Source organism: Gopherus flavomarginatus, chromosome 18 (assembly GCF_025201925.1).
Source record: "Gopherus flavomarginatus isolate rGopFla2 chromosome 18, rGopFla2.mat.asm, whole genome shotgun sequence".
NCBI lineage: Eukaryota > Metazoa > Chordata > Testudines > Testudinidae > Gopherus > Gopherus flavomarginatus.
Window position 1 is genome coordinate 19,008,632 of NC_066634.1, and position 27,762 is coordinate 19,036,393.

General features: G+C 50.2%; 1 protein-coding gene across 1 annotated transcript; it reads left to right on the forward strand.

Moving 5' to 3' along the window:
- LOC127036955 (very-long-chain 3-oxoacyl-CoA reductase-like) lies at nt 1–27,762 on the forward strand. The gene is made up of 11 exons (XM_050928242.1): nt 1–160; nt 11,767–11,813; nt 11,945–12,020; nt 12,516–12,626; nt 13,716–13,783; nt 16,374–16,418; nt 17,853–17,887; nt 18,196–18,277; nt 21,899–21,964; nt 22,688–22,837; nt 27,214–27,762. The coding sequence occupies exons 1-11, from the start codon at nt 1–3 to the stop codon at nt 27,355–27,357; spliced, it is 984 nt and encodes a 327-aa protein (XP_050784199.1). The 3' UTR covers nt 27,358–27,762.

Sequence of the window (27,762 nt, forward strand, 5' to 3'; positions counted from 1 at the left end):
ATGGGGGCCGGCGACGCTGGGCTGCCGGTGCTGGGCGCGCTCGGGCTGCTGCTGCTGCTGCTGCTGCGGGCCGCCTGGACGCTGGGCCGGGCGGCGCTGACCCACCTGCTGGCGGAGCGCGGGAGGGGCGCGGAGCTCGCCAGCTTCGGAGCCTGGGCGGGTGAGCTCGGCCCGCGGGCCCCCGGGAGGGTCTGAGCGAGCCCCTCCTCCAGTGTCGGCCGGGGGGGCGCTACGGGACGGGGCTGATGGCTCGGACCGGCCGCTGGGGCGAAGGGGAGGTCGGGCTGGGCACGGCAGGGCTGGCAGGTGCGGCTGAGGGCTTCTCTGCCCTGACAAGTTTCATCGCCACAAACTGCCTTTTGGGGACAAAACAGCAAGAGCTGACACAGGACAATGGTGTCAGGTACCAGGGAGTAGCCCTCTTAGGCTGCAGGCACCACAAAACCAGCCAGGAGTCCGGTGGCAGCTTAAAGACTAACCGATTTATTGGGGCATAAGCTTTCCAGGGTGAAAAACCAACTTCTTCAGATGCATGGAGTGACAATTACAGCTGCAGGCATTATATACTGACCCGGGCGGTCGCCTAGGGTGGCAGGATTTGGGAGGCAGCCTTTTGCCGTCCTTGGTGGAAATTCGGTGGCAGGGGGTACTTCCGCTCTGGGTCTTCCACTGCTGAATTTCCACCGGTCCTTCACTCGCTCTGGGACTCGCCGCTAAAGTGCCCCGAAGACACAGAGCGGAAGGACCCCCACTGCCAAATGCTCAGAGGAGGAGCGCTGCCATCTAGGGCGGCAAAAACCCTGGTGCCACTTCTGATACACATGAAAAGAAGGCAGTTATCTTGTAAGTGAAGAACCAGTGATGACAAGGCCAATTCAATCAGGGTGGATGTAGTCCACTCCCAATAATAGATGAGAAGGTGTCAATTCCAGGAGAGGCAAAGCTGCTGTTGTAATGAGCCAGCCACTCCCAGGCCCTATTCAAACCCAAATTAATGGTGTTAAATTTGCAAATGAATTTTAGTTCTGCTGTTTCTCTTTGAAGTCTGTTTCTGAATTTTTTTTTGTTCAAGTAGAGGTACTTTTAAGTCTGTTACAGAATGTCGAGGGAGATGGAAGTGTTCCCCTACTGGCTTTTGCATGTTGTCATTCCTGATGTCCGATTTGTGTCTATTTATTCTTTTACATAAGGGCTGTCCAGTTTGGCCAGTGTACATGGCAGAGGGACATTGCTGGCACATATAACATTAGTAGACATACCCGTGAATGAGCCCCTGATGGTGTGGCTGATGTGGTTGGGTCTTTAATGGTATCATCAGAGTAGATATGGGGACAGAGTAGGGATTGGTTCCTGGGTTAGTGTTTCTGTGGTGTTCTGTATAGTTGCTGGTGAGTATTTACTTCAAGTTGGGTGGCTGTCTGTAAGTGAGGACTGGCCTGCCTTCCAAGGTCTGTGAGAGTGAGGGAATCATTTTCCAGAATAGGTTGTAGATCGTTGATGTGCTGCAGAGGTTTTAGCTGGGGGCTGTACGTGATGGCTAGTGGTGTTCTGTTATTTTCCTTGTTGGGCCTGTCCTGTAGTAGGTGATTTCTGGGTACCAGTCTCCCTCTGTCAGTCTGTTTCCTCACTTCCCCAGGTGGGTGCTGTAGTTTTAAGAATGCTTGATAAAGATCTTGTAGGTGTTTGTCTCTGTCTGAGGGATTGGAGCAAATTCAGTTGTATCTTAGGGCTTGGCTGAATGGATTGTGTGATGTGTACTGCATGGAAGCTGGAGGCATGCAGGTAAGTATAGCGGTCAGTAGGTTCCAGGTATAGGGTGGTGTTTATATGACCATCAGTTATTTGCACCATAGTGTCTAGGAAGTGGATCTCTTGTGTGGACTGGTCCAGGCTGAGGCTGATGATGGGGTGGAAATTGTTGAACACCAGGTAGAATTCTTCAAGGGCCTCCTTCCTGTAGGTCCATATGATGAAGATGTTATCAATGTAGTGCAAGTAGAGGAGGGGCACTAGAGGACGAGAGCTGAGGAAGCATTGTTCTAAGTCTGCCATAAAAATGTTGGCATACTGTGGGGCTGTGTATGTACCCATAGCAGTGCCACCTTTAAACCAGGTCCACTGGGGAAGAAGACCAAAGCCCTGAGATAAAAGTGGGGAAATGGGATACCGGGAGAAAGCACAAGCAGGAGAGTGCAAGAGGGGAGGACTCCTGTCTCAGACCGAGAAAGCGGGACAATCAGTGAGATATCTTAAGTGCCTACACACAAATGCAAGAAGCATAGGAAACAAGCAGGGAGAACTGGAAGTCCTGGCACAATCAAGGAATTATGATGTGATTGGAATAACAGAGACTTGGTGGGATAACTCACATGACTGGAGTACTGTCATGGATGGATATAAACTGTTCAGGAAAGACAGGCAGGGCAGAAAAGGTGGGGGAGTTGCATTGTATGTAAGAGAGCAGTATGACTGCTCAGAGCTCCATTATGAAACTGCAGAAAAACCTGAGAGTCTCCAGATTAAGTTTAGAAGTGCGAGCAACAAGGGTCATGTCATGGTGGGAGTCTGCTGTAGACCACCAGACCAGGGGGATGAGGCTTTCTTCTGGCAACTAGCAGAAGTTACTAGATTGCAGGCTCCGGTTCTCATGGGAGACTTCAATCACCCTGATATCTGCTGGGAGAGCAATACAGCGGTGCACAGACAATCCAGGAAGTTTTTGGAAAGTGTAGGGGACTATTTCCTGATCCAAGTGCTGGAGGAACCAACTAGGGGCAGAGCTCTTCTTGACCTGCTGCTCACAAACAGAGAAGAGTTAGCAGGGGAAGCAAAGGTGGATGGGAATCTGGGAGGCAGTGACCATCAGATGGTTGAGTTCAGGATCCTGACAAGGAAGAAAGGAGATCAGCAGAATACAGATCCTGGACTTCAGAAAAGCAGACTTTGACGCCCTCAGGGAGCTGATGGGCAGGATCCCCTGGGAAAATAATATGAGAGGGAAAAGAGTCCAGGAGAGCTGGCTGTATTTTAAAGAATCCTAATTGAGGTTGCGGAAAAAAACCATCCCAATGTGTAGGAAGAATAGTAAATATGGCAGGTGACCAGGCTGGCTTAACAGTGAAATCCTTGCTGATCTTAAACACAAAAACGAAGCTTACAAGAAGTGGAAGCTTGGACAAATGACCACGGAGGAGTATAAAAATATTGCTCGGGCATGCAGGACTGAAATCAGGAAGGCCAAATCACACTTGGAGTTGCAGCTAGCAAGAGATGTTAAGAGTAACAAGAAGGGTTTCTTCAGGTATGTTAGCAACAAGAAGAAAGTCAAGGAAAGTGTGGACCCCTTACTGAATGAGGGAGGCAACCTAGTGACAGAGGATATGGAAAAAGCTAATGTACTCAATGCTTTTTTTGCCTCTGTCTTCACAAATAAGGTGAGCTCCCAGACTGCTGCACTGGGCAGCACAGTATGGGGAGTAGGTGACCAACCGTCTGTGGAGAGAGAACTGGTTTGTCACTATTTAGAAAAACTGGACAAGCACAAGTCCATGGGGCCAGATGCGCTGCATCCGAGGGTGCTAAAGGAGTTGGCAGATGTGATTGCAGAGCCATTGGCCATTATCTTTGAAAACTCATGGTGAACGGGAGAGATCCCGAATGACTGGAAAAAGGCTAATGTAATGCCAATCTTTAAAAAAGGGAAGGAGGAGGATCCGGGGAACTACAGGCCAGTCAGACTCACCTCAGTCCCTGGAAAAATCATGGAGCAGGTCCTCAAGGAATCAATTCTGAAGCACTTAGAGGAGAGGAAAGTGATCAGGAACAGTGAGCCTGGATTTACCAAGGGCAAGTCATGCCTGACTAACCTAATTGCCTTCTATGAGGAGATAACTAGCTCTGTGGATGAGTGGAAAGCAGTGGATGTGTTATTCCTTCTCTTTAGCAAAGCTTTTGATACTGTCTCCCACAGTATTCTTGCCAGCAAGTTAAAGAAGTATGGGCTGGATGATTGGACTATAAGGTGGATAGAAAGCTGGCTAGATCGTCGGGCTCAATGGGCAGTGATCAATGGCTCCATGTCTAGTTGGCAGCCGGTTTCAAGCGAAGTGCCCCAAGGGTCGGTCCTGGGGCCGGTTTTGTTCCATATCTTCATTAATGATCTGGAGGATGGGGTGGACTGCACTCTCAGCAAGTTTGAAGATGACACTAAACTTGGAGGAGTAGATACGCTGGAGGATAGGGATAGGATACAGAGGGACCTAGACAAATTAGAAGACTGGGCCAAAAGAAACCTGATGAGGTTCAACAAGGACAAGTGCAAAGTCCTGCACTTAGGAAGGAAGACTCCCATGCACTGTTACAGACTAGGGACCGATTGGCTAGGAAGCAGTTCTGCAGAAAAGGACCTAGGGGTTACAGTGGACGAGGAACTGGATATGAGTCAACAGTGTGCCCTTGTTGCCAAGAAGGCTAATGGCATTTTGGGCTGTATAAGATGGGGCATTGCCAGCAGATCGAGGGACGTGATCATTCCCCTCTATTCGACATTGGTGAGGCCTCATCTGGAGTACTGTGTCCAGTTTTGGACCCCACACTACAAGAAGGATGTGGAAAAATTGGAAAGAGTCCAGTGGAGGGCAACAAAAATGATCAGGGGCTGGAGCACATGACTTACGAGGAGAGGCTGAGGGAACTGGGATTGTTTAGTCTGCAGAAGAGAAGGATGAGAGGGGATTTGATAGCTGCTTTCAACTACCTGAAAGGGGGTTTCAAAGAGGATGGATCTAGACTGTTCTCACTGATACCTTATGACAGAACAAGGAATAATGGTCTCAAGTTGCAGTTGGGGATGTTTAGGTTGGATATTAGGAAAAACTTTTTCACTCAGAGTGGTGAAGCACTGGACTGGGAGGTGGTGGAATCTCCTTCCTTAGAGGTTTTTAAGGTCAGGCTTGGCAAAGCCCTGGCTGGGATGATTTAGTTGGGGTTGGTCCTGCTTTGATCAGGGGGTTGGACTAGATACCTCCTGAGGCCCCTTCCAACCCTGATATTCTATGATTCACTGACTTGAAGGTATAAGTTGTCCCAAATCTGAAATGTTTGTGAGTGATGACAAAGTCACAAAGCTGAGCCACCAGGTGTGCTGTGGCCTCATCAGGGATACTGTTCCTGACAGCTTATAGTCCATCCTCATGTGGAATATTGGTGTAAAGTGCTTCTACATCCATGGTGGCCAGAATGGGGTTTTCAGGAAGATCACCAATGCTTTGTAGTTTCCTCAGGAAGTCGGTGGTGTCTCGAAGATAGCTAGAAGTGCTGGTAGCGAAGAGTCTGAGGAGAGAGTCCAAATAGGCAGATAATCCTGCTGTAAGAGTGCCGATGCCTGAGATGATGGGGTGTCCAGGGTTTCCAGGTTTATGGATCTTGGGTAGCAGATAGAATACCCCTAGTCGGGGCTCTGGGGGGTGTCCCTGTAGATTGTTCCCGTGCTGTTGCCGGGAGTTTCTTGAGCAGATGGTGTCATTTCTTTTGGTAACCCTCAGTGGGATCAGAGGATAGTGACCTGTAGAATGTGAGGTTGGAGAGTTGCCTGGCAGCCTCCTGTTCATAATCTAACCTATTCATTATGACCAAAGCACCTCCTTTGTCAGCCCCTTTGATTGTAATGTCAGAGTTGTTTCTAAGGCTGTGGATGGTGTTGCATTCTGTATGGCAAGTGATGCTGTTTGTTCACAACTTCAGCCTGTGCACGTCTGTGGAAGCACTCTGTGTAGAAGTCCAGTCTGTCATTTTGACCATCAGGAGGCATCCACACAGAGTTCTTCAATGGGCCTTTTCTCGTGAAAAACGCCCAGTTTTGGTGACAAAAAACTTCCACCCCTAGGAGATACTTTTGTCTTTTCCCCTCCCTTTATTGTCAACAAAGAGCCAGTGCAGACACTGATGATTGTTTTGTCTACAGAACTGGCTTCCCCCAGTATCCCACAATGCCTGCCGTGATTGCTCTGCTCAGTGTTTCAATCTCTGCTGCCTTGCAGGCATGCACCCCCCCCCCCCCCCCTTCAAAGCTCCGGGAAGTATCCCCGTGCTGCTCTGTTTGGGGAACAAACGAAGAGGAAATCATTGGAATGCTCCTGTTCTGCCCAGCACGAGGAACACAGCAGCAGGCAGACTGCTGCTGCAGGGGGAGAGGGACAGACTGCTGTGCTGCTCTGCCATTCCTCTGCACAGAGAGCTCACAGCACTACTCGTGATGCTGCTCTCGGCAGCGGACGGGGCTGTGGGAGAACTTCGCAAGAATCCCAAGATGTGCAGCGATCAGCTCTTCCATCCCACGATGCTGGACTGTGGGATACCTACCCACAGTGCATTGCTCACCCTGTCGATGATGGTGTCCCCACTGTGGACATTATCTGTTGACAGGCATTGTCGCAGACTCCGGGGCTGGAGCACTCATGGGGAAAAATTGGTGGGTGCTCTGCATCCACCAGCTGTTCCCCTACCTGCCTGCCCCACTCCAGCTCACCTCCATCTCCACTCCGCCTCCCCCGCCACCGAGTGCACCGCCACGTCCTGCTTCTCCCCCTCCCTCACAGCACTTGTGCTGTGAAACAGCTGTTTTGCTTGACAAGCCTGGGAAGGAGGGGTAGGAGGCAGGGCTGGGGCAGGAATTTGGGGAGGGATCCAACTGGGGCAAGGAGGGGTGGAGTTAGGGCGGGGACTTTGGGGCAGGGGTGGAGTTGGGGTGAGGCTGGGGGTATGAGCACCCACTGGAGAAAAAAAAGTTGGCACCTGTGTCAGAGGGAGGAAGTGTGAACACCCTTTGGCAATTTTTGTTTTGTTGATTTTTGGGTGTTGACATAAGTTGTGTCAACAGAACATGGTAGTGTAGACGAGCCCTGGGGGCTTGTACACATTGGCATTTATGTCGACATAGTTTGAAGAAGCCACTCCTTGAATGAGGTAAATTACACCGACCTCAGCACCTGTGTGGACAGTGCTACGTCGGTGGGAGGCGTTACTGCCTTCTCGGGAGGTGGTTTTAACATGCCCACGGGAGAGCTCTCGTCATCCGCATAGAACATCTTCACCAGATGCGCTAGTGGTCCTTCTAGTGTAGACTAGCTGGTTCCCTCTCTGGAGCTGGAGGAGGTGCTGATTGCTGTTGGCCGGGCAGGGGCGCTGGGGCGGGTTCCTGCTCGCAGGGCTTCAGGCATGAGGCAGACAGGAGCCCCATCAGCTCTTGTTGAACGCCAGGACCAATGCCAGCTCTGCTGCCCCCAGGCACATGAAACAGCTGGAAGCCTCAGTGGGAGGGAGGGATGGCCGAGGTCACTGGGCTCCATGACACAGCCAAAGGGCCTGGGGGATGCTGGGCCTGTGGAGAGGACAGTGTCCGGGGCATAGGGTAGAAAATATCTGGAGGACATTTCCCAAGATACATTTCCCATCTTGCTGAAGTCAGAAACCAGACTCCTGTAACCTCCAATTAACATGGCCCTTTGTCACTCCGGGGGTATAAAATGAGTTCCAGGCCCTTACCTAGACCTTAAGGCAACATATAGGGAGCCAAGGTCTCAGGTTCTCCCCCTGCCAGCTATATTGGCAAACTCTCCTATGGCAGGTGCAGCGGATAACCACAAAAAGAGGCAGCCGAAGAAGTGGTTTTTTACCCATGAAAGCTTGTGCCCAAATAAATCTGTCAGTCTTTAAAGTGTCTCCGGACTCCTTGCTGGTTTTTAAAAAAGGGGGAGAGTATTGTTGCTTCCTCAGCAAAATAAGCTATAGCAGTAAAGCACATTGATACGGATATAACTGCATCTAACCTAAGGCTTTTGCTGGTATAACAAAGTCACTCTAGATTCCCAGCCCTAGCCGACATTTCTTTACCACAAAACTTTCTAGTATAGCTTTGGTGTAGTCACATGGGGTGTTTTTCTCAAAGTCTCAGCTCCTGGAATCCTGTGATCGAGACTCTCCACTCTCCTCAAATTAAAAAGTAGTTTCTAGCCCTTGTGGTTACAGAGAAAACCTTGGGAAAATGGCCTAAAGCCCAGATTTGTGCCTGACAAATCACAGACTTTTTTTTAAAATTGTGATTTTTGGGGAACCTTAATCCTGTGATACTGCAGACTTGCTGTAGAGCTTGGCCCTACCTGTAGCCTCCACAGACAGGAACCCCTGCTCCAGAAGCCTTGTGTTGCCATATGTTCTCGTCACCACCTACTCCACTTTCTGCCTTGAGTCCCAGGGCAGGGCTACTGCTCCCATCTCTGTGGAGGGGAACTCCTTGTGTTCTTACCAAAAGGAATTTTTCTCCCAAGTGTTTCCTCAGGCTTTGAAGTTAAATGAACTTAAACTGGAAATAAAGCATTTTAAGCAGCCTGAGTAGATATCTCTTCCATTCTTAGTTAATGAGGCCTCTGAAGTATGTTGTTGTTGTCGTCACATTGTGGTAGCACCAGTTCAGGGACTGGAGCCCCATTGTCCTGGGCACGGTACACAGAGCTGGTCCTCAAGAGCTTCCAGTCGATAGTTCTTCTGTTGCCCAGAGAAACTGTGTAGACTAGACCTGGATTTCCTGTGTCATAACAAGCAGAAAGAGCTTCTGCCTGCATGGAATCTCCTTCTGATTGTCTCTACACATCAGGAAGGGGCACAAACCCTCTGCCCCCACCCGGTCAGACTCCCTGGGAGGCTCTTTATCTCAATGGCCCAATGAGGCATGTTCATGTCTTTCATTCACTTCATTTCCGGAAGCCCCCAGGGAAGGGAGTGGGACTGGCAGCCAACTTGCCAAGCAACATTCCTCAGGGGCAGGGGGCTCGGACTGACATCCTGGCACTGGCAGGGCACAGGGGCTTCCTGTTGTGTGCTCTACTCAGAATGCTGGGCTCTAGACGCAGAACCTGAGGCGTGGAGCCTCATTCTCCATGGCCTGGCACCTTGGGTCACTGTGCAAAGCGGGTGAGTGGAGTGGAGAGCAGAGACCAGTAGAACCAGCGAGAGTTCCCATCAGACCGCACTAGGCTCCCTGCCAAGGGGGAGAGGGACACCACCACTGATGTCCCCTCTACGGGGGTTGGGGGAGGGAAGGCTGATACTGGGGGAACCCACACACAGAGTGCTCTGCTGCGGTGGACAGGGGCTTAATGTTCCTGCCTCATGGGAGCAACCTAGCCTGCCAGAAGGCAGGAAGCAGTGGGCTGGGAAGGGGGAGGTTCCAGTCTGCCCCCTACCAACGTTAGGTGGGTAGGCCTGACACTGCCTGCCCAGGTAGGCATGGGACTGTAGTGCAGGGATTATAGAGCTGTAGGGGGCTTGTGTGGGGGTGAGCTAGAGCTCCAGATGGCCTAGTTGGGCCCTGTCTGAATGGGTGTGGCTGTCGCTCAGCAGAACTTGAGCCTATTCCCCCCACACCGGGCTCTGCTCCTCCCTTCTGGCCGGTGGGCTCCACAGGTCAGGTGGGTGGAGGAGCTGGGGCAGGTGCAAGTCAGAGGTGGTGACTCTGAAGTACCACCGGTTTGTGGCAGCAAAGTGAAAAGTCACCGCAGCTCTGTGTTGTTAGGGTTGAAAGACACTTACCTTTTAAAAGCTGCTCCATCAAACTGAGAGAGAGGCTGGCTCCTGATCTCTCCTTCCTTCCACTGCTTCTGGATTAGGCGAAGGAACGCAGGATGCCCAGGTTTCCTCGGGCTGCCTCCAGATTTCACAGAGGATGCGAAATTCAGCTTTAAACAGATACTATGTTGCCATTTGAATTACAGAGCAGTTGTTGCTCTAGAAGGTTTGTCCTTCCCTTACCCGTGTGCTCTGTTAAGCAGTACAGTAGTTCATGTTGACATTTTTCCTTGTTGGGCATCTGAATTATCATTCTATTGAGAAGAATGAGGCAGTGTCCCCCCACCCCCAGTGCTATTGTGTTCGGCTTTCTGCAGATGCAGGCTGACATTGCTGTATTGCTCACGCTTGGACTGCATTTTCAAGGCTTTCTTTGCAACCAAAAGTGCGATAGGCTTCCTGCTTTGTTTTAATGCAAGTTGTGATTCTGGAGAACAAGCTGGCAACCTAAAAGGGAGTACTGGGTGGCCTCAATTTGAAGAGCTGGTGGAAGTCCAGGAGGAGACTCCGCACAGGAAGGAGGAGGAGAGGTGCAGCAGTGAGGTCTATGTGGGAATTCTTGGTGTAGAGAAAGTCCCTGAAAATGTGGGAGGGGATGAGGTCACCTAGGGCTACAATGCAAGGAGACCCAGCAGTAGCTCCAGGCACCAGCGCTCCAATCACGTGCCTGGGGTGGCAAGTCATGGGAGGGTGCCCTACCAGTCCCTGCGAGGGCGGCAGTCAGGCATTCTTTGGCGGCTTGCCTGTGGGAGGTCCGCCAGTCCCGTGGATTCGGTAGCGGGTACACCAAAGCTGTGGTACCGGTGGACCTCCCGCAGGCAAGCCACCAAATCTGCTGGACTGGTGACCTCTCTCAGGCAAGCTGCTGAAGGCTGCCTTACTGTTGTGTTTGGGGCGTGAAAAAAGCTAGTGACGCCCTTGAGGGAGACAAGAGAAGAGGGCTTGTGACAAGGTTGGAACTCACTACCACAGCACCTCCTGCTGGTTATCCTGGGGAATTAGCTCAGTCCAGTGGAGCGCTCTCTCTCAGTGGTGTCCCGCTCATTGTCTCGCCCTTGGTTGGCGTCTGAGCCCACACCGCTCTCCAGCTCACGATGTCCTCCTCCAGACCACTGCCCTCCGGCAGTACCCCTTAGTTCATCCACAGCCCCTTCTAGGGACAGGAGATTCAGCCGTCTCTCTAAACCCCAGCCACCAAGTCCAACCACACACCCCAAAGTCTAATCCCTCCTGTCGGATCTGGCATAGTCTGTGATGGCCACTCTCCATGGCTGGGTGTACTGCAAGGGGGGGAATCCAAGCCTGCCCTCTACTCTGGGTCCCAGCCCAGGGACCCTCTGATGGCAACCTTGCTGTTCTCCTTCTCTGTCTAATTCCCTAAGCTGCTTCCCTTTGGTCCCTTGCACCAGCTAGGCCCTTCCCTTCAAGGCCTGCAGCCTAGCAGACAGTGGGCTGGAGTTCCCTTCTGCGGGCCTGGGCTCTCCACTCTAGAGACAGACCTTCCATCTCAAAGGCCTGGGACAGACTGACTGCTTCTGTTCTGGGCAGTCTTTATATATGGCTGAGCCTGGTCCTGATTGGCTACCTCCAATCTGGCCCTGATTGGCTCCCAATAAGTCCTTCTCCTATTGGCTGTCTGTCTGCACATAAATTCTCAGGGCGTGGGGCAGTTTCCCCAGTACAGGGCCAAAGAACAGAGCCTTGAGGGACACTGATGGGGGTTTTGCCAAAGCTGTAGATAGAGGAGCAGGAGCAGGAGACATCCATAAAGTTCATAGAGAAGATTGAGCTAATGGAGCAGTATGAGGCCTGTGGACGTGGCCAGTGGTGTGTTGCCAATGACCTCAGCAAGAGTTGTCCCAGGGAATGGAACTCCCCCAGGTTCTCAGAATTCAGGGGTGATAATGAAGTATAATGGTGCTGTCTCACCAGAACCTATAGAGAGGGACTCTCCCTCCCTGCTCTGGGATTGAAGGGCCTAACAATTATCTGGACCCTAGATAGAGTGTTCCCCTCCCTTCTCCATGGAGCTTGCACCAAACCATGCTGGGGAGCATGTGCAAGGCATGAAAATTCCCCAGGGGAGTGGTTCTCCGCTACTGGCCTAAGGAGGCATTTACAGCCTGTACCTCTCTCCTCCTGCAGTGGTGACTGGAGCTACATCTGGGATTGGAAGAGCCTATGCCCATGAGGTAATAACCAGTGCTACTTCGGATCAGCTTTGGCACAAGGGTGAAGTTGACCCACGAGTAGCTGTGGGGCAAACTGAGCAGATTTAGGGCTTCCCAGATTCTCCTGAGTTCCCACCTTAATTGTTTTCCAGCTCGCCAAGAGAGGCCTCAATGTGGTGCTGATCAGCCGCTCCCTGCAGAAACTGAAGCTGGTGGCAGCTGAGATAGGTAAGTAAGATGGGCTGGGCAGGCTCCTGTGTGTGAGTAGGGGGGGTTACGAACCCCTGTGTGGATGCCAGGGGAGTTGGGCACTCAGGTACTTAGAGTGGGAATCTTATGCAGTACCACCTTGTGGCTGCATTGTTACCAAAGCACAGTATTAGAGCTTGGGGTGAGTGAAGAGGTAGGGAGGTGGGGTCTGGCTTGGGCTGTTAACCCAGAGCCTACTGCCCTCCTCCCTGCCACTCCCAGGGGCTCTGTTACCAATAGACTAGGCCTTACCCACTCCACCCCCAGCTCAATTACTGCAAGCCCAGGCTCCTTCTCTTTCCCTCTCCTGATGACCTGTTGCAGCTAGCCTAGATCCCATCCCCCGTTTCCTCTCTTCCCAGGGCTCTGTCATCCTGAGCTCAGAGCCCACCCCCTTCCCAGCCCTGCCTTCCCCTCTGTTTTCTCCCCAGCCTCTGCCCAGGGTTCTAATCTTGCTCTGACTTTGCTTTCCAGAGAAGCAGCATGGCCGAAGCACCAGAGTTATTGAAGTTGATTTCACCCAGGAGTCAGAGATCTATGAATCAATCCAAACTGCCCTGCAAGGCCTGGAGATTGGCATTCTGGGTAAATGGGCTCTTGGGCTTTGTTCTGTTTGCCTTTGCAGCTGCCCTGGCCTGAAACATACCTTGGCCAGAAGTAGTGGCCTGTGGCTGGCGCTTGCTTTCCCAGGGAGGTGGCAGGTGTCATGCTCTCTGTTCCAGTTAGGGTGACCAGATGTCCCCATTTTATAGAGACAGTCCCGATTTTTGGGTCTTTTTCTCATATAGGCTTCTATTACCCTCTACCCATTGTCCTGATTTTTCACATTTGCTGTCTGGTCACCTGAGTTCTGGTGACTGTGCAGTTCCCAAGTTGGTCTCAGAAATAACCTGGTCAAACACTTGATTTCAGTTGAGCTAACAGGTCTGATGTAAACCTAACAGATGAGCAAATGTCCTTGGAGCGTCTTCTGGGACTGGAGGCTGCCATGGACATGTGTGCACCTAACAGTGTCTTCTATCTACACTCCAGGCACCCCTAACTAGTCTAGAGCCACATGCTTGCTCCCTCAGCTTGTCTTCTTCATCCACTCCCACTTGCATTTCCTTCAGCCTCCAGAATCTTCTGCCTCCGACACCACATGCGCTAAAATCCAAATGGACGCCACTGGTAGCTCCTTCTCGTCATGGCCTTTACTCTCTGAGGGGACATCTGTGCTTTGAGCTGGAGGTGTAATTCTCAGCTCGAGGAGCTATACCGTGCTGGTTCTGAGCTCGTGCGCTAAAGATAGTGTGTAGCTGTGATAGTGTGAGTGGCGGGAGGGGCAAGCTACCCTAACACCTATGATTTTGTTTGGATACGTAGTTGGGGCGGCTAGCTTCTACCACCATGGCTAAACCCTATTTTTAGCATGGTAGCTCAATCAGAGCTAGTGCTGGTATGTCTCCCCAAGGTGGGAATTATACCCCCTGCTCCAAGTGCAGATGTACACTGTATAGTAAAGATTTCAGGAATAGTTGGATCCAGATCCAAACCTCCCTGCTTGGGCCTGTCTGAACCTGGTTCTTTGGGGCCTAGTGACAGACTTGTATGGTTTCTAAAGTGCCAAGTGTTTCTACTACATGATGCTCATAATTCAGAATAGCTGGGCCTGATGCATTGTTCTTTTAACAGTGAACAACGTCGGAATGCTCTATGCAACGGACCCAGTCAAATTCCTGGATATCCCCAACATTGAGAAGGTTTGTCTTGTTCAAAAATTCTTGCCAGGCTGGTTTCTTGTCTTGCTGATGATCTGATCTCCCTGGGACAAGAGAGTGGAGCTGGGTCTCTGTTAAGTGGTACAGATGGTTTTTTAGTGCACTCAGAGCACTGCTCATCTCGTGAGGATGTAGAAGTGTGTTGTTCGCAAACATGCTAAAAGTCTAGTACCACCAAGGGAATGTTGACTTGGACACATGTTAAGTGAGTTGAGTTAAAAGACTGGCCTACGGAATTGGGGGAGCTGTCACCCACTCCCTAACACCTCCCTCTTCCCACTTGCCTGGCTCAGGTGGATCTCAGTGCAGGGGAAAGAGAGTGCCCAGGGAATGCGCAGAGTTAATGTGACTGGGCTTTTCCTATATGAAGAATTAGGTTATAGGGAAACATAGGGCATGTCTCCATGGGGTGTGCAGCTGAGCCTCTATTTCACATCATCTTTGGGGCCCAGTGTAACAAAGTCTCAAAGGCAATACTGAATTTCATCAGAGTCCCCTTGTGGCTTTCATATTATTTGACAATAAACTCTTTATCCCTTCACCTCTGTATCAAGGTGAGTCCCTTTGGACCCTTACTGTGGCTCACACAGTCAGTGCTAGTCCCACTCCACGCCCTTAGCCATTGTCCTTTTGCCACTCTGTACAGAGAGACTCACCTCAGATCTACCCCGGTTCTTGGCCTCACACAGGAAGTGCATAGAACACTGCTTATATAGTCCCCACAAGCGATCACCTCATCTGTCTCTTCAGAGCTTAAATTCTCAGATTATTTCCCAGAGTTCCCCAGGCTCCCCCGCTCCCCCTTTGGGGCTCTGGGCTTCAGTGACAGGATGGAGGTCTCAGGACTTGGGGGGGGCTGCAGGGGCTCGGGGCTTCGTTGGGGTGTGGGGCCGCACCAGGGCTTCTGCGGGTTTAAAAAATATTTACCAGAGCTTCCCTCCAGATGGCTCCGTCTGAATTTAAGCCCTATGTCTTTCTTAAGGTTTTGTACTGCTGGCCATCACTGTAATGGGGGAGTATCTTCCACTTAAAAGCAGTAGCAGAGTCCCTGGTGGATTTCATGGAGTCCCTGGCCCTTCTCCAGAACTGCCAATCTGAAGAGACCAATGGTCACGAGATAGGGCATGCAAATCATGAGAATTTAAAGACATCAAACCATGGTCTGAGGCGAAGTCTCAAAGCAGTGGGAGGCAGGGCCCTGCACTGCCCCAGGGCACACTCTCTGCTCTAGGACCATATGTGAAGGCAGGTCTGTGTGCTCACCACTAAGGCTGTCGCCCACCGCTCTGACCAGCCTTGGAAACTCAATGGGACTGGAAGAGCTTCTTGCATCATCACAACAGCTCCTCCTGCAGACACACAAACCTGTGACTTGCAGTTGGTTCATGAGAATAGGCAACACTGGCCAGGGCTGGTGCAAGGATGCTTTGCGCCCTAGGCGAAACTTGCACCTTGTGCCCTCCCTGTGCCCCCGCCCTGAGGCGCACCCTCCTCCCCCGCGGCAGCTGTCCCCCTCCGCCCTGAGGCGCCCCCTTGCGGCAGCTCCCCACCCTCTGCCCTGAGGCACCCCCCCCGCCCCAGCTCACCCCTGCTCCGAGCACGAGCACACCGTGGTTGCTTCACTTCTCCCACCTCCCAGGCTTGCGGCACCAATCAGCTTAGGCGCTGCAAGCCTGGGAGGTGGGAGAAGTGAAGCAGCCACAGCATGCTCGTGCTTGGAGCAGGGGTGAACTGGGGCGGGGAGTTCCCCTGTGTGCCGCCCTCCCCTTACTTGCTGCAGGCAGCCCTCCCCGCGCTCCCCTGCCTCAGCTCCCTCCTAAATGCCAGCAGCGACCAGGGTGTCTGAAGATCCGGTCGCTGCCGAAGAAAATGCCGCTCCCCAAATGCCAGCACCCTAGGCGACCACCTAGATCATCTAAATGGTTGCACCGGCTCTGACACTGACCTTCCCCTGGCTGCTTGGCGGGGAATCCTCTCCCTATCATGATGCTGCCATTTGATTCCTTCCATTTCCCATCACTGTCCTCTGTACCCCCTTCAGCCTTTCACCTGCCTCCACATCCCCCTGCGCCCCAACCCCTAAATCTGCCTCCTGCTCCCCCTCATTCTCTCCATCCCTAGACAGTGCCCTGTCTAGCTCCCTGGACCACAGAGTGGCAGCAATTTTGTCTGTGGGCCTGGCTTCAGTCTCACTGAAGACAGTGGGAGACGGCTTTTGAAAATGCCATTAGGTGCCTATCTGCGTCTTCAGGCACCAAAATACCTTTAAGAATCTGCCCCTAACTGCCTAAGTATCTGAGTGATCTGATCACCTTTCCCCTTTTCCCTCTGAAGCTATGTTAAACCTACTGCTGTCTTTCTCTCTTTAGACTGTGAGCTCAGTAGGACAGGGGCTGTCTCGATGTGTCAGTACAGTGGCTGGGATGCTACCCACCACAATAACCACGACCATGTATAGTAACAGAGATGAAAGTGCTAACCCGCCCATGCAGGGGGGCAATCTCAGTGCTGTGCGTGACAATGGGGAAGGAGAAGTCATTATGTCTTTTCCTTTCACTCCCTCTCCCTTCAGACTGTGTCAGATATTGTGAATTGCAACACGCTCTCAGTGGCAAAGGTAAGTGAAATAGAGCTGGCATCGCTAGGCAGCTTCGGTGGCTTTCTCTTGTTTCTTTTACAGGGGGCATGACATGAGGAACCGATAAACTCCTGGGAAACCACAGGGTGTTACCCGTACAAAATTCTCTGTTACTTACACACTCTTGGGGCACCCACCTTTACCTAGTTCCTAGGGCTCAGGCATAACCTTGCGGGTTTTCAGGACCTTTTACCAGTGAACGAGCCTTACACAGTAATACCCTTATCCTCTAACAATCACCAGAAGCAGAGTGCACACGTTACACATACAGTGCTCACCACTCCCTGTAAGACAGATGAACTTTCCCTGCTGGCCAGTCAGGATCAGGTCCATCTGGGGGAACTCCAGTTTCTGCGCCGTATCATTGGCAGAGTGTTGAGATCTGGCAGCTCTGATCTTTGGGGCTGTGTCCTGGACCTAACTCCCAAAGAACTTTCTTTTGGACCCCAGTTTATATAGTGAAGTTTGAGTCCTTTTTAGCTGTACCTTAACCAATCATTATACTCAAATGTTACTAACCAGTCCTAACACAGTGTAACAAAATTCTCTAACCAATCCTACCCCACCACCTTAATTGATTTACACCCTGCAAAATTAATTATGCAACAGACGGAAACAATCAAAGAACCAGACAGAGCCCATACAGAGAAACAATAGGGAAGTGGGGACCATAGTAACAAAACAACAACGAAATGAGGATTTCCCAACCACAGCTATTGATAAGTGATGTCTTGCCAGACAGGCTGCTGTCAAACTAAATTTTCTTTAACCATCTTAAGATCTGTTGCTTTCCCTGGTGATAGTGGGTGCTATTAGGAGGGGATCTCCTTAACAGCCTGATATTACATTGTTTTAAAGTAATTTAGATGGAATGTGAGAATGTGACTTCCTGCTTCTCGGCTAATGGCTGCTGCTCGGCTGCTCTTTTAATCTGGCTGCAGACGAAGGCCTGATCCTTACAAGGGGGGAGAGAGCAGTTCCAGTTTTGGGTAGCGAAGGGCTGGTGGGCGAAAGGAAGGAGGAGTGTGAGGATGGGCAGTGTGGGCGCTAATGGGAGCGGGACGGGGACACAGGGACAGCACCTGTTACTGAGGGAAAGAGAGTTCCGGGAGGATGATTTGGGAGCATGAGGCTGGTCATGTCAGGGGTGTGTGGCCAGTGGGGGGAGGGCAGAGATAAGGACTGTCCCTGCATTTGGGGGCTCTGGCTGAGGGGGGGCATAGCTGGTAGGGGGAGGGCAGGCGGAATGAGGGTTGTCGCATGTGGCTGGTGAAGGGAGGACAGTCTGCCATTGTGGGGCATGGCTGCTAAGGGCGGGGAGGAGCTGATGATGGCCCCTGTCATGGACAGGGCATTGCTGGCAGGCTGTGTTGCAGGGCCTCTCTCATGTCTCACCGATGCCTCTCATTGCAGATGACTAGGATCGTCCTGCCCCAGATGCTCACCAGGTACAAGCTGCAGGAATTGACTGTGCCTCGGCGACTGGGGAGCCCCATGCACCAGGCCTGCCTGACAGCAGCTGCAGCGCGGTGCCATCTGTGTGCCTCTGGGTGGCATCCATCTTTAGCTGCACCTGTCTTGCACTGATCAGGAGCCTTCCTGGGCAATGAGCTCTCCCTCTCCCCTGCTTCAAGTGATGGGTTCTCCCTTCCTGCCCCCAGCTGGTTGCCTGGGCCTGGGCAAGGAGCACACCTCTCTCCTTTTTCCTGGGTGCTCTCTGGGGCCATCCTCACACAGAGTTCTCTCTTCATGGCAGGAAGAAGGGGATCATCATTAACATATCCTCTGAAACGGGCCGTCACCCCCAGCCATTGGTCACAGTGTACAGTGCTACCAAGGTAAGGAAAATTACACCCTGTGCCCCCTATCCCTAGCACCCTTTCCTCTCCCATAGAATATCAGGGTTGGAAGAGACCTCAGGAGGTCATCTAGTCCAATCCCCTGCTCAAAGCAGGACCAACCTCAACTAAATCATCCAAGCCAGGGCTTTGTCAGGCCAGGCCTTAACCTCTAAGGAAGGAGATTCCATCACCTCCCTAGGTAACCCATCCAGGGCTTCACCACCCTCCTAGTGAAATAGTGTTTCCTAATATCCAGCCTAGACCTCCCACACTGCCACTTGAGACCATTTCTCCTTGTTCTGTCATCTGCCACCACTGAGAACAGCTGAGCCTCATCCTCTTTGGAACCCCTCTTCAGGTAGTTGAAGGCTGCTATCAAATCCTCCCTCACTCTTCTCTTCTACATACTAAATAAGCCCAGTTCCCTCCGCCTCTCCTCATAAGTCATGTGCCCAAGCCCCCTGATCATTTTCATTGCCCTTCACTGCAATCCATCACATTATCCAGATCATTAATGAAGATGTTGAACAAAACCAGCCCCAGGACTGACCTCTGGGGCATGCCACTTGATACCAGCTGCCACTAGAAATTGAGCCTTTGATCGCTGCCTGTTGAGCTGACAATCTAGCCAGCTCTCTATCCACCTTATAGTCCATTCATCCAGCCCATACTACTTTAAATTGCTGGCAAGAATACTGTGGGAGACCGTATCAAAAGCTTTGCTAAAGTCAAGGTATATCACATCCACTGCTTTCACCATATCCACAGAGTCAGTTATCTCACCATAGAAGGCAATCAGGTTGGTCAGGCATGACTTGCCCTTGGTGAATCCATGTTGACTGTTCCTGATCACCTTCTTCTCCTCCTGCTCCATGATTTTTCTGGGGACTGAGGTGAGGCTAACCAGTCTGTAGTTCCCTGGATTCTCCTTCTTCCCTTTTTTTAAAGATGGGCACTATATTTGCCTTTTTCCAATCGTCCAGGACCTCCCTCGGTTGCCACAAGATTTCAAAGATAATGGCCAATGGCTCTGCAATCACATCAGCCAACTCCCTCAGCACCCTCGGATGCATTAGATCCGGACCCATTGACTTGTGCATGTCCAGCTTTTCTACATAGTCCTTAACCTGTTCTTTCATCAAGGAGGGCTGCTCACCTCCTCCCTATACTGTGTTGCCCAGTGCCGCAGACTGGGAGCTGACCTTGTCTGTGAAGACTGAGGCAAAAAAAGCATTGAGTACTTCAGCTTTTTCCACATCATCTGTCACTAAGTTGCTTCCCCCATTCAGTAAGGGGCCCACACTTTCCCTGACCACCTTCTTCTCGCTAACATACCTGTAGAAACCCTTCTTGTTACCCTTCACATCCCTTGCTAGCTGCAACTCCAGTTGCGCTTGGCCTTCCTGATTACACCCCTGCATGCTTGAGCAATATTTTTATACTCCTCCCCAGTCATCAGTCCAAGTTTCCACTTCTTGTAAGCTTCCTTTTTGTGTGTAAGCTCACCGAAGATTTCACTGTTAAGCCAAGCTGGTCGCCTGCCATATTTGCTATTCTTTCTGCACATTGGGATGGTTTGTTCCTGCGCCCTCAAGAAGGCTTCTTTAAAATACAGCCAGCTCTCCTGGACTCCTTTCCCTCTCATATTAGCTTCCCAGGGGATCCTGCCTGTCAGTTCCCTGAGTGAGTCAAAGTCTGCTTTTCTGAAGTCCAGGGTCTGTATTCTGCTGCTCTCCTCTCTTCCATTTGTCAGGATCCTGAACTCGACCATCTCATGATCACTGCTGCCCAGGTTGCCACCCACTTCTACTTCCCCTACCAATTCTTCCCTGTTTGTGAGCAGCAGGTCGAGAGGAGCACGGCCCCTAGGTGGTTCCTCCAGCATTTTCACCAGGAAGTGGTCCCCAAGATGCTCCATAAATCATCCTGCCCTGCACTGAGATCCCAAGAGTAACAGCAAGCCCTCCGTGGGAAAGTACTTCTCCTGACCTCTCTCCAGGGTTCTCGTCCTTCAGCCAGACAGGCTGCTGGATCCTCTCATAAGAACGGCCATACTCAGTCAGACCAATGGTCAAGCTATCCTCATATCCTGTCTAACAGTGGCCAATGCCAGGTGCTTGAGAGGGAATGAGCAGAATGGGGATATTAGGTGGACTATAAGGTGGATAGAAAACTATCTAGATTGTCGGGCTCAACAGGTAGTGATCAACGATGTCTAGCTGGCAGAGTGGAGTTCCCTGGGGATCAAGCAGAGTGCACCAGGGGGTCAGTCCTGGGGCCAGTTTTGTTCAGCATCTTTTATCAATGATCTGGACGATGGGACTAATTGCACCCTAAGCAAATTTGCAGATGACACTAAGCTAGGAGGAGAGGTAGATATGCTGGAGGGTAGGGATAGGGTCCAGAGTGACCTAGACAAATTGGAGGATTGTGCCAAAAGAAATCTGATGAGGTTCAACAAGGATAAGTGCAGAGATCTGCACTTAGGAAGGAAGAATCTCATGCACTGCTACAGGCTGGGGACTGACTGGCTAAGCAGTGGTTCTGCAGAAAAGGGCCTGGGGATTATAGTGGATGAGAAGCTGGATACGAGTCAGCAGTGTGCCCTTGTTGCCAAGAAGGCCAACGGCATATTGGGCTGTATTAGTAGAAGCATTGCCAGCCCTAGTACTGACCGACACTGGCAAGGACCAAGAGTTATGTAATCCTCTTGTGTACCTCCTCCTGGCACCATCGCTTTTCTTACACCGGGACTCTGATGTCAGAGAATCTCTTCTGCGGTCCTCGCCAGTACCGTGCTCACCATTTTGGCCCCAGAAACTATCAGTATCAACCCGGTTGTTTGGCTACTAGAGCTGTCAAGTGATTAAAAAAATTAATAGTGAGATTAAAAAAAATCATGATAAATCGCACTGTCAAACAATAATAGAATACCATTTATTTAAATAGTTTTGGATATTTTCTACATTTTCAAATATATTGATTTCAATTACAACATAGAATACAAAGTGTACAGTGCTCATTTTATATTTTTTTATTACAAGTATTTGCACTGTAAAAATGCAAAAGAAATGGTATTTTTTTCAGTTCACCTAATAGAAGTACTGTAGTGCAGTTGCTTTATCATGAAAGTTGAACTTACAAATGTAGAATTATATTATAAAAAACATAACTACACTCGGAAATGAAAATCTAAAATTTTAGAGCCTGCAAGTCCACTCAGTCCTACTTCTTGTTCAGCCAATCGCTTAGACAAATGTGTTCTTCTCCTTCCTTGAAGCACCTGAAAATCCTGTCTCGGTATGGGGGGTGGGTTTGGAAAACACTCTCCCTTGGTCTCCATTAGTTGCAAAGCGGCTCTCCTGTTACAACCTTGTGCTTGTCTTACTGGATGGGGAAGGCCTTGTAAGGGCACCCGGTGCTGTCTCACACCAGCTACCCATGAGAGCCAGAGCAATGGGCCTTGTCCCAGCCACCCATCCTTTCAGGATCTGCTCTTGAGGTTTCTTAGCTCCCTTGTCAGCATTTATTGTGACATGTCCCCTTCTCCCACCCCTTTTCCCCTCTCCTGCTCCATTGCAGTCCTGTGGCTTCATTTCCCTTTTCTCTCCATTACAGAGATTTGTAGATTTCTTCTCGAGAGGCTTGGAGGCCGAGTACCGCTCCCAGGGCATCCTAGTGCAGGTACAGAGCAATGAGACCTTCTCCCCTTGGATGCAAGGGCAAGGAGTACTCTGGAGTTTGAGGCCAGCAGTTGCGGGAGGTGTCTGGGGATGCAGCTGTCTGTGCTTGCCATGCTCCACAGCTCCATCTGCAGGCAGCACTTTCCACTGCCAGCTGCTGGCATTCAGCAGATCCCTGTGCAGAGGTGGGGAAGGGATTCTCCATTACTCTCTGGGGGTGGGAAGGAAGCAGGAGGGAAAGGGGGATTCTCTGTTTGGGAGTCACTGGGTGCGGGGCACTTATGAAAATCTGGCCATTGGTGCTCTGCCCTGCTGTGAGACAGAAGCTTATTGCCTGTTCTCTGCCCCTCCTCAGGTCAGAGGGGATTTGCTGTGCTGTGTCAGAAGCCCATGCTCTATTCCTGATTCCTTTTCTCCCTCCATGGACCCTAAGTTAGCATGCTCACCCATGGGGAAAATAGCCCTCTTGCATGGCTCTAATGTGATCCCTCCAACCAGGAGTGACAGAGATGAGCTGTGACTAGCATCATCCCTTCCTCTGTGGCTGCAGTAGTCAGGCCGAGGTGGGAAACTCTTGTGACTTCATAGTGAAGGTGATTGGGCCTTCGCTGCCAGCCTTGTGGAGGATCAACTCTGATATCCGGCTGGCAGGCAGACTGAGCCTAGAGATTGTGCCAGAATGCAATAGAACAGGCACTAACTGTCTCCCCTCTGCCCCCTCTAGAGTGTCCTGCCTTTCTTTGTTTCCACAAACATGACCAACTACATCAAACCCAGCCGCTTTGTGAAGACAGCAGAAACCTTCGCTTGTGAGGCCTTGAACACAGTGGGCATCAGTAGCAGGACATCTGGCTGCCTTTCCCACTCTGTGCAGGTCAGTCTGGCGGATGGGGGCATTGGAGAATGAGGGGGAGTGGCTGGTCTGGCTGCTGTCCCATTCTGTGCAGGTCAGTTTAGCAGGTGGGGCATCGGGGGGGGGGGCAGCTAAAAGAGTGAAGCTTCTGACAGCAGCCACTAAATGTTAAAAATGAATTAATAAGCCAAATAAAATTCAGCTGTAAAAGCTAGAAGGAAATAGTGAGAATCAGGGCCAGCTCCAGGGTTTGAGACACCTCAAGTGGCTGGGCGGGGGGGAAAAAGCAGCGATTGGCGGCAATTCAGCGGTAGTTCCACCGTGCCACTTTCTTCTTCAGTAGCAATTCAGCAGCAGGTCCTTCCCTCCGAGAGGGACCAAGGGACCCCCCGCCGAATTGCTGCTGAAGAGACTGACGTGCCAACCCTTTCCCTTGGCCGCCCTAAGCACCTGCTTGCTGGGCTGGTGCCTAGAGCCAGCCTTGGTGAGAATGAGGATTCCTCTTCCAGGCTCTGTGCTGAGGAACTAAAGCACCAGAGGCCCAATTTAATATCCTACTCCTACCACAGACTACTAAACCTTTAAGGAAAGCTGCCCTCGAAAAATGAAGCATCAGCCAAAACAGTAGCATGCTGTGGACTTGTGCAGTTCACAAAACTATCCCTCTTGCATGCATATCTGCACACATAGCTCAGCGTTAACATGCTAAACAAATCTATGAGTCAACTAGAAATAGTCATGTTCTGACTGCACACATGAATACAATATTTTCTGATACTGGAAAGGAGACTAAAAGGCATTCACTCAGGCTTATACAATATCTATGGGATGTCAACTCTTCATTTAATACTTCACACCCAGAGAACAGTAAAAGTAAGTAATAAAGCAACACAGAGTAAACAAAACCACAAACAAACAAGTGACAACACTGAAAATACTAGGGGAAGCAAAACATCAAGTGATTGGTTATGGAGATTTTATGAGTGTTTAGGAGGACCCACACCATGCAAGTGCAACAGAGCCCTGTAGAAACAGGCAAAGTTCTCCTGGTTTCACACTGTGTGTCACCAACTCAAAAATGTAGCGTAGGCTCATTACGTTTTTACAAGCCCCTTAAGTAAAGGAAGCACATTAACACAGGGCTTCAGAAGTTACAGACAGATCCCTGCTTCAGAGAGCTAGCAAATAAGATCTTCATCCTACAAAGCACCTGACATCAAACCCCTAGTGCTTGCTACTTACGGGTCAATGGGAATACTCTGAAGAGCCAGAACGATATCCCATAGCAAAGATCTGGCCTTAATGGTTTAATGTCTGGAATCCAAGTGATTTCCATTCAGTTTTAGAATCTGTTTGGGGACAGGCATCTCTCCTGGTCACTGTAGCCCTGGAGCTGGGGCTGGGACATGACAGGTTAGAAAATACAAGAGTGATACTTCAAATCAAACTTTAAAGCTGTAATACATGCTCCCAGACAAAGCTAAATCCAAACATTTTAAGCAGCTGGTGGAGGTAGCATTCATTTTAGGAACTAGAGTAATTAACCTATGTATCAGTTAAGTAATTCTGAAAAGCCATCCAATGCAAAAGCTAGGTATAAATGATACATTGTCTCTCTTCCTGACTGCTGCATGCAGCCCAGCTGGGGCTGGGATGCCCTAAACTTAGTCCCCACCCCCACCTGACCCCGCTGACCCCCACTCCCAATTCCCCCCCCCACCCCCTACTTCCCCCATCGCCTCACCTTCTTCCACGTCCTCTCCAGGGTCCAGGAGGCACCTAATTAGTGGAGCCATGTGGGCAAGTCCCAGAGAGATGCAGCCTTAGCCGTTTTGCCACTCAGGGCAAAAAACGTTGGTTCATACACCATATGCTCCTAAGGGGGGAGGGGGGGGGAAGGTAAAGTGACCTAGTGGTCTGGCACCATTGGAAGCTGGTGCCCAGAGTAACCGCCCTGCTTGCTTACCCCTAAACTGCTTCTGGGCCCAGCTCCCTGAACCCTGTAATGTTGCCAATCTCAGGAGTTCAGAAATCATGAGTCAGGACCCAAAAATCCACAAGACTGGCTTAAAATTCTGATACTTAAAGAGAAAAAACCTTTTGTTTCCTTTTGTCTTCTAGTTTAAGTCTTTAGGTCACACTTTGAACCATCAGGGGGTAGCTGTGTTAGTCTGTATCCACAAAAACAACAAGGAGTCTGGTGGCACCTTAAAGACTAACATTTATTTGGGCACAAGCTTTCGTGAGTAAAGAACCCACTTTGTCAGATGCATGGAATGAAAATTACAGATACAGGCATAAATATACTGATACATGGAGAGAAGGGAATTACCTCACAAGTAGAGCACCAATGTTGACAGGGCCCATTAGATCAAGTAGACTACACCCACCCTGATCTAATTGGCCCTGTCAACACTGGTTCTCCACTTGCGAGGTAACTCCCTTCTCTTCATGTGTCATTATATAATGTCTGCATCTTGTAATTTTCACTCCATGCACCTGAAGAAGTGTTTTTTTACCCACGAAAGCTTATGCCCAAATAAATCTGTTAGTCTTTAAGGTGCCACCAGACACTTTGGACCATGTTTTCTGGCTTCTATCCACAGCCAGAAACTCATTTGTTCTGTTTTGGTTGAGGTGAAAGCTGAGGTTCTTGCTTTCTGCCAGCCACGGGGCAGCGTGGCCTTAAGAAAATCGCCAAATATTGCAAGATTAATGATGAAACACAAGAGTTGTCAGTGCTGGCCTGGGCCTACACTGAGGGGCTGGGCCTGCACCCCTGTGGAAGATGAGGGGGTCCTGTGCTGAGGACCCAGTTGTCATGCAGACGAAACTACACAGGATCATTTTGGGGGATAAGGCAAAGATGCCACATTCTTTATGATAACACAATTTGATTTATGACCAATACCTAATACCTACACACACACACCCCAGATGTTCTGCAGCTGCTGTATAGTTACCAGTCCTGAACATAGCTTGAGTCCATGGCTTGTTTTCCCAGCTTGGGTTCGTAGCTTGTGGCAGCTAACTGGCTAGGAAAGCACAAGGAAGGGCTGGGTCTGCCCTCCCATGTTGGCAGCAGAACATTACCCAGAGTCTCCCATCTCACCCATCTTTTTTTATAGGCTTTTAGTTTGAATCAAGAGTCTATAGGTCTTGCTGTGTCAGCTGCCTCTGGGTTCGGTGTGATTGATTACTCGTCAATTGCAGATGCAACTTTCAATCTCAGACCTGGCTTTGATCTTCCTTCTATTGTACCTTTGTTCTTTTCTTTTTAGGGTGGACTCTTCTTACTTTTAGGGCTCTTGTCTGCATCTTCAGCCGTTGGTGTTTGAACTCTATTTCATCAATACAGGCTGGTGCTGGAGATTGATTCCATCATCCATACATACCTCAGTCACACATCTAGACTAACCAAATAAATTACAGCAGGGTTTTGCAAAAATGAAGGTTGCAGCAGGCTTTTACAAAATGGAGTGAGTGTTTTGAAATGGAGTTTGGGTTACAATATGGACAAGTGTAAGGAATGAACAGAAGCTACAGTGTAGACAAGTATGAATGGCAAACAGTGAGCAGAAGTTACAATGTTGAAAAAATGCAAGTTTCAGTGATTTAAGCAGCAATTGGATTGAAAGTGAAACTTACAAGGACAGCTGGCTGAACACGGTGGCTCTTAACAAGCATCTTAATTGTCAGTTAGCCAATTATTGGGGTAACTGGTTTTATGAATGAATGTTGTTTCATTCATGAAGTTACATTAATAAAGTGAACAATTAAAAATAAGTTCATTCATCAGTTCTACACAGTCACGCACCCTCTGGGGTTCATGTCTCTGTGCTGAAGAGCTCGGCCCCTGCCTCTTGCTGCTTGTGAGGATCATTCGCTGCAATCATATCACTGTCCCTGTTGTTTGCAGCACAGCTGCTGGGAAGTTGCTGCGAACCCTGAGTCTCGTTGATGTCACATTTGGGGAACAGGAGGAAAATGTCTAGGCCCTCGTTAGAGAACCATGGTTTTCACAGTGATCAGTGCAGCTGCCTGAGCAGCCTGGGGAGTTGGGCTGTGTTCTGAGCAGGAGTCTCACAGGTCACATGTCCAAGGCTCCTTGCAGCATACTAAGTGACAACACAGCCCATTAGACAGCACACTAGCAGCTGTGATGAGCGTCACCACCAGTTTACATCCCCTCTTCAGCCTTTCCGTTTCTCCCCTACATTTGTCCACAACAGCGCTTGATGAGACACCTCAGTGCAAGAGGGTACCTCTGTCCATGCCCTGTTTGACCAAGACCATGCGTGGAGTTTAGACTCTAGATTTACCTTTTGCCTGATTAATCCCGTCTCTTCACAGGTGGTAGCAATTTAAATGACTTGTCCCTTCTTTGCTCATTTCAGAGCTTCATTTATGAACTGCTGTATCCTGAGTGGTTATGTCTCTCCTCCTTTGGGATTAAATGCACTCAGGTCGTGTGGAGGAAGTTGAAGACCCAGATGACCTCACTGAAACATGAGCAGGCAAGAACTCACACACCCAAATGATGCACCACTAACCGTTGGAAGAAATTACCAAGGGAAGGGATGGAGTCTCCATCTTTTGAAGTTTTGATCTACTTAGATGTTTTTCTGGGAGATGCTTTAGCCAAATGCAAGTTATTATACTCAATACAGGGGTAAAAGAGTGAAATTCTACAGCCTGTCATATGGCAGAGTCAGGCTACATGATCTAATAGTCCCTTCTGGCCTTAAAATCTGTGAATCTATCAGTTTAAAGCATGACTTGAAGAGGGAGCAGGAAGCCAAGAGGCTGTAGGGTATTCAGAACAGGCCTAAAATGTCAGCCTGAGAACCAGCTCCTACAGACCTTATACTGGCCCAGAACCAACTGGCTTCAGTGGGAAATTTTGTCCTATTAAGCTCTGCAGGATTTGGCCCTGAGTCTTGTTA

Coding starts and splice junctions, on each gene's coding strand:
- LOC127036955 (XM_050928242.1), top strand. CDS start 1: ATGGGGGCCGGCGACGCTGGGCTGCCGGTGCTGGGCGCGCTCGGGCTG. Junction 12,627..13,715: donor CCTGGAGATTGGCATTCTGG/GTAAATGGGCTC, acceptor TTCTTTTAACAG/TGAACAACGTCGGAATGCTC. Junction 21,965..22,687: donor CCCAGGGCATCCTAGTGCAG/GTACAGAGCAAT, acceptor TGCCCCCTCTAG/AGTGTCCTGCCTTTCTTTGT.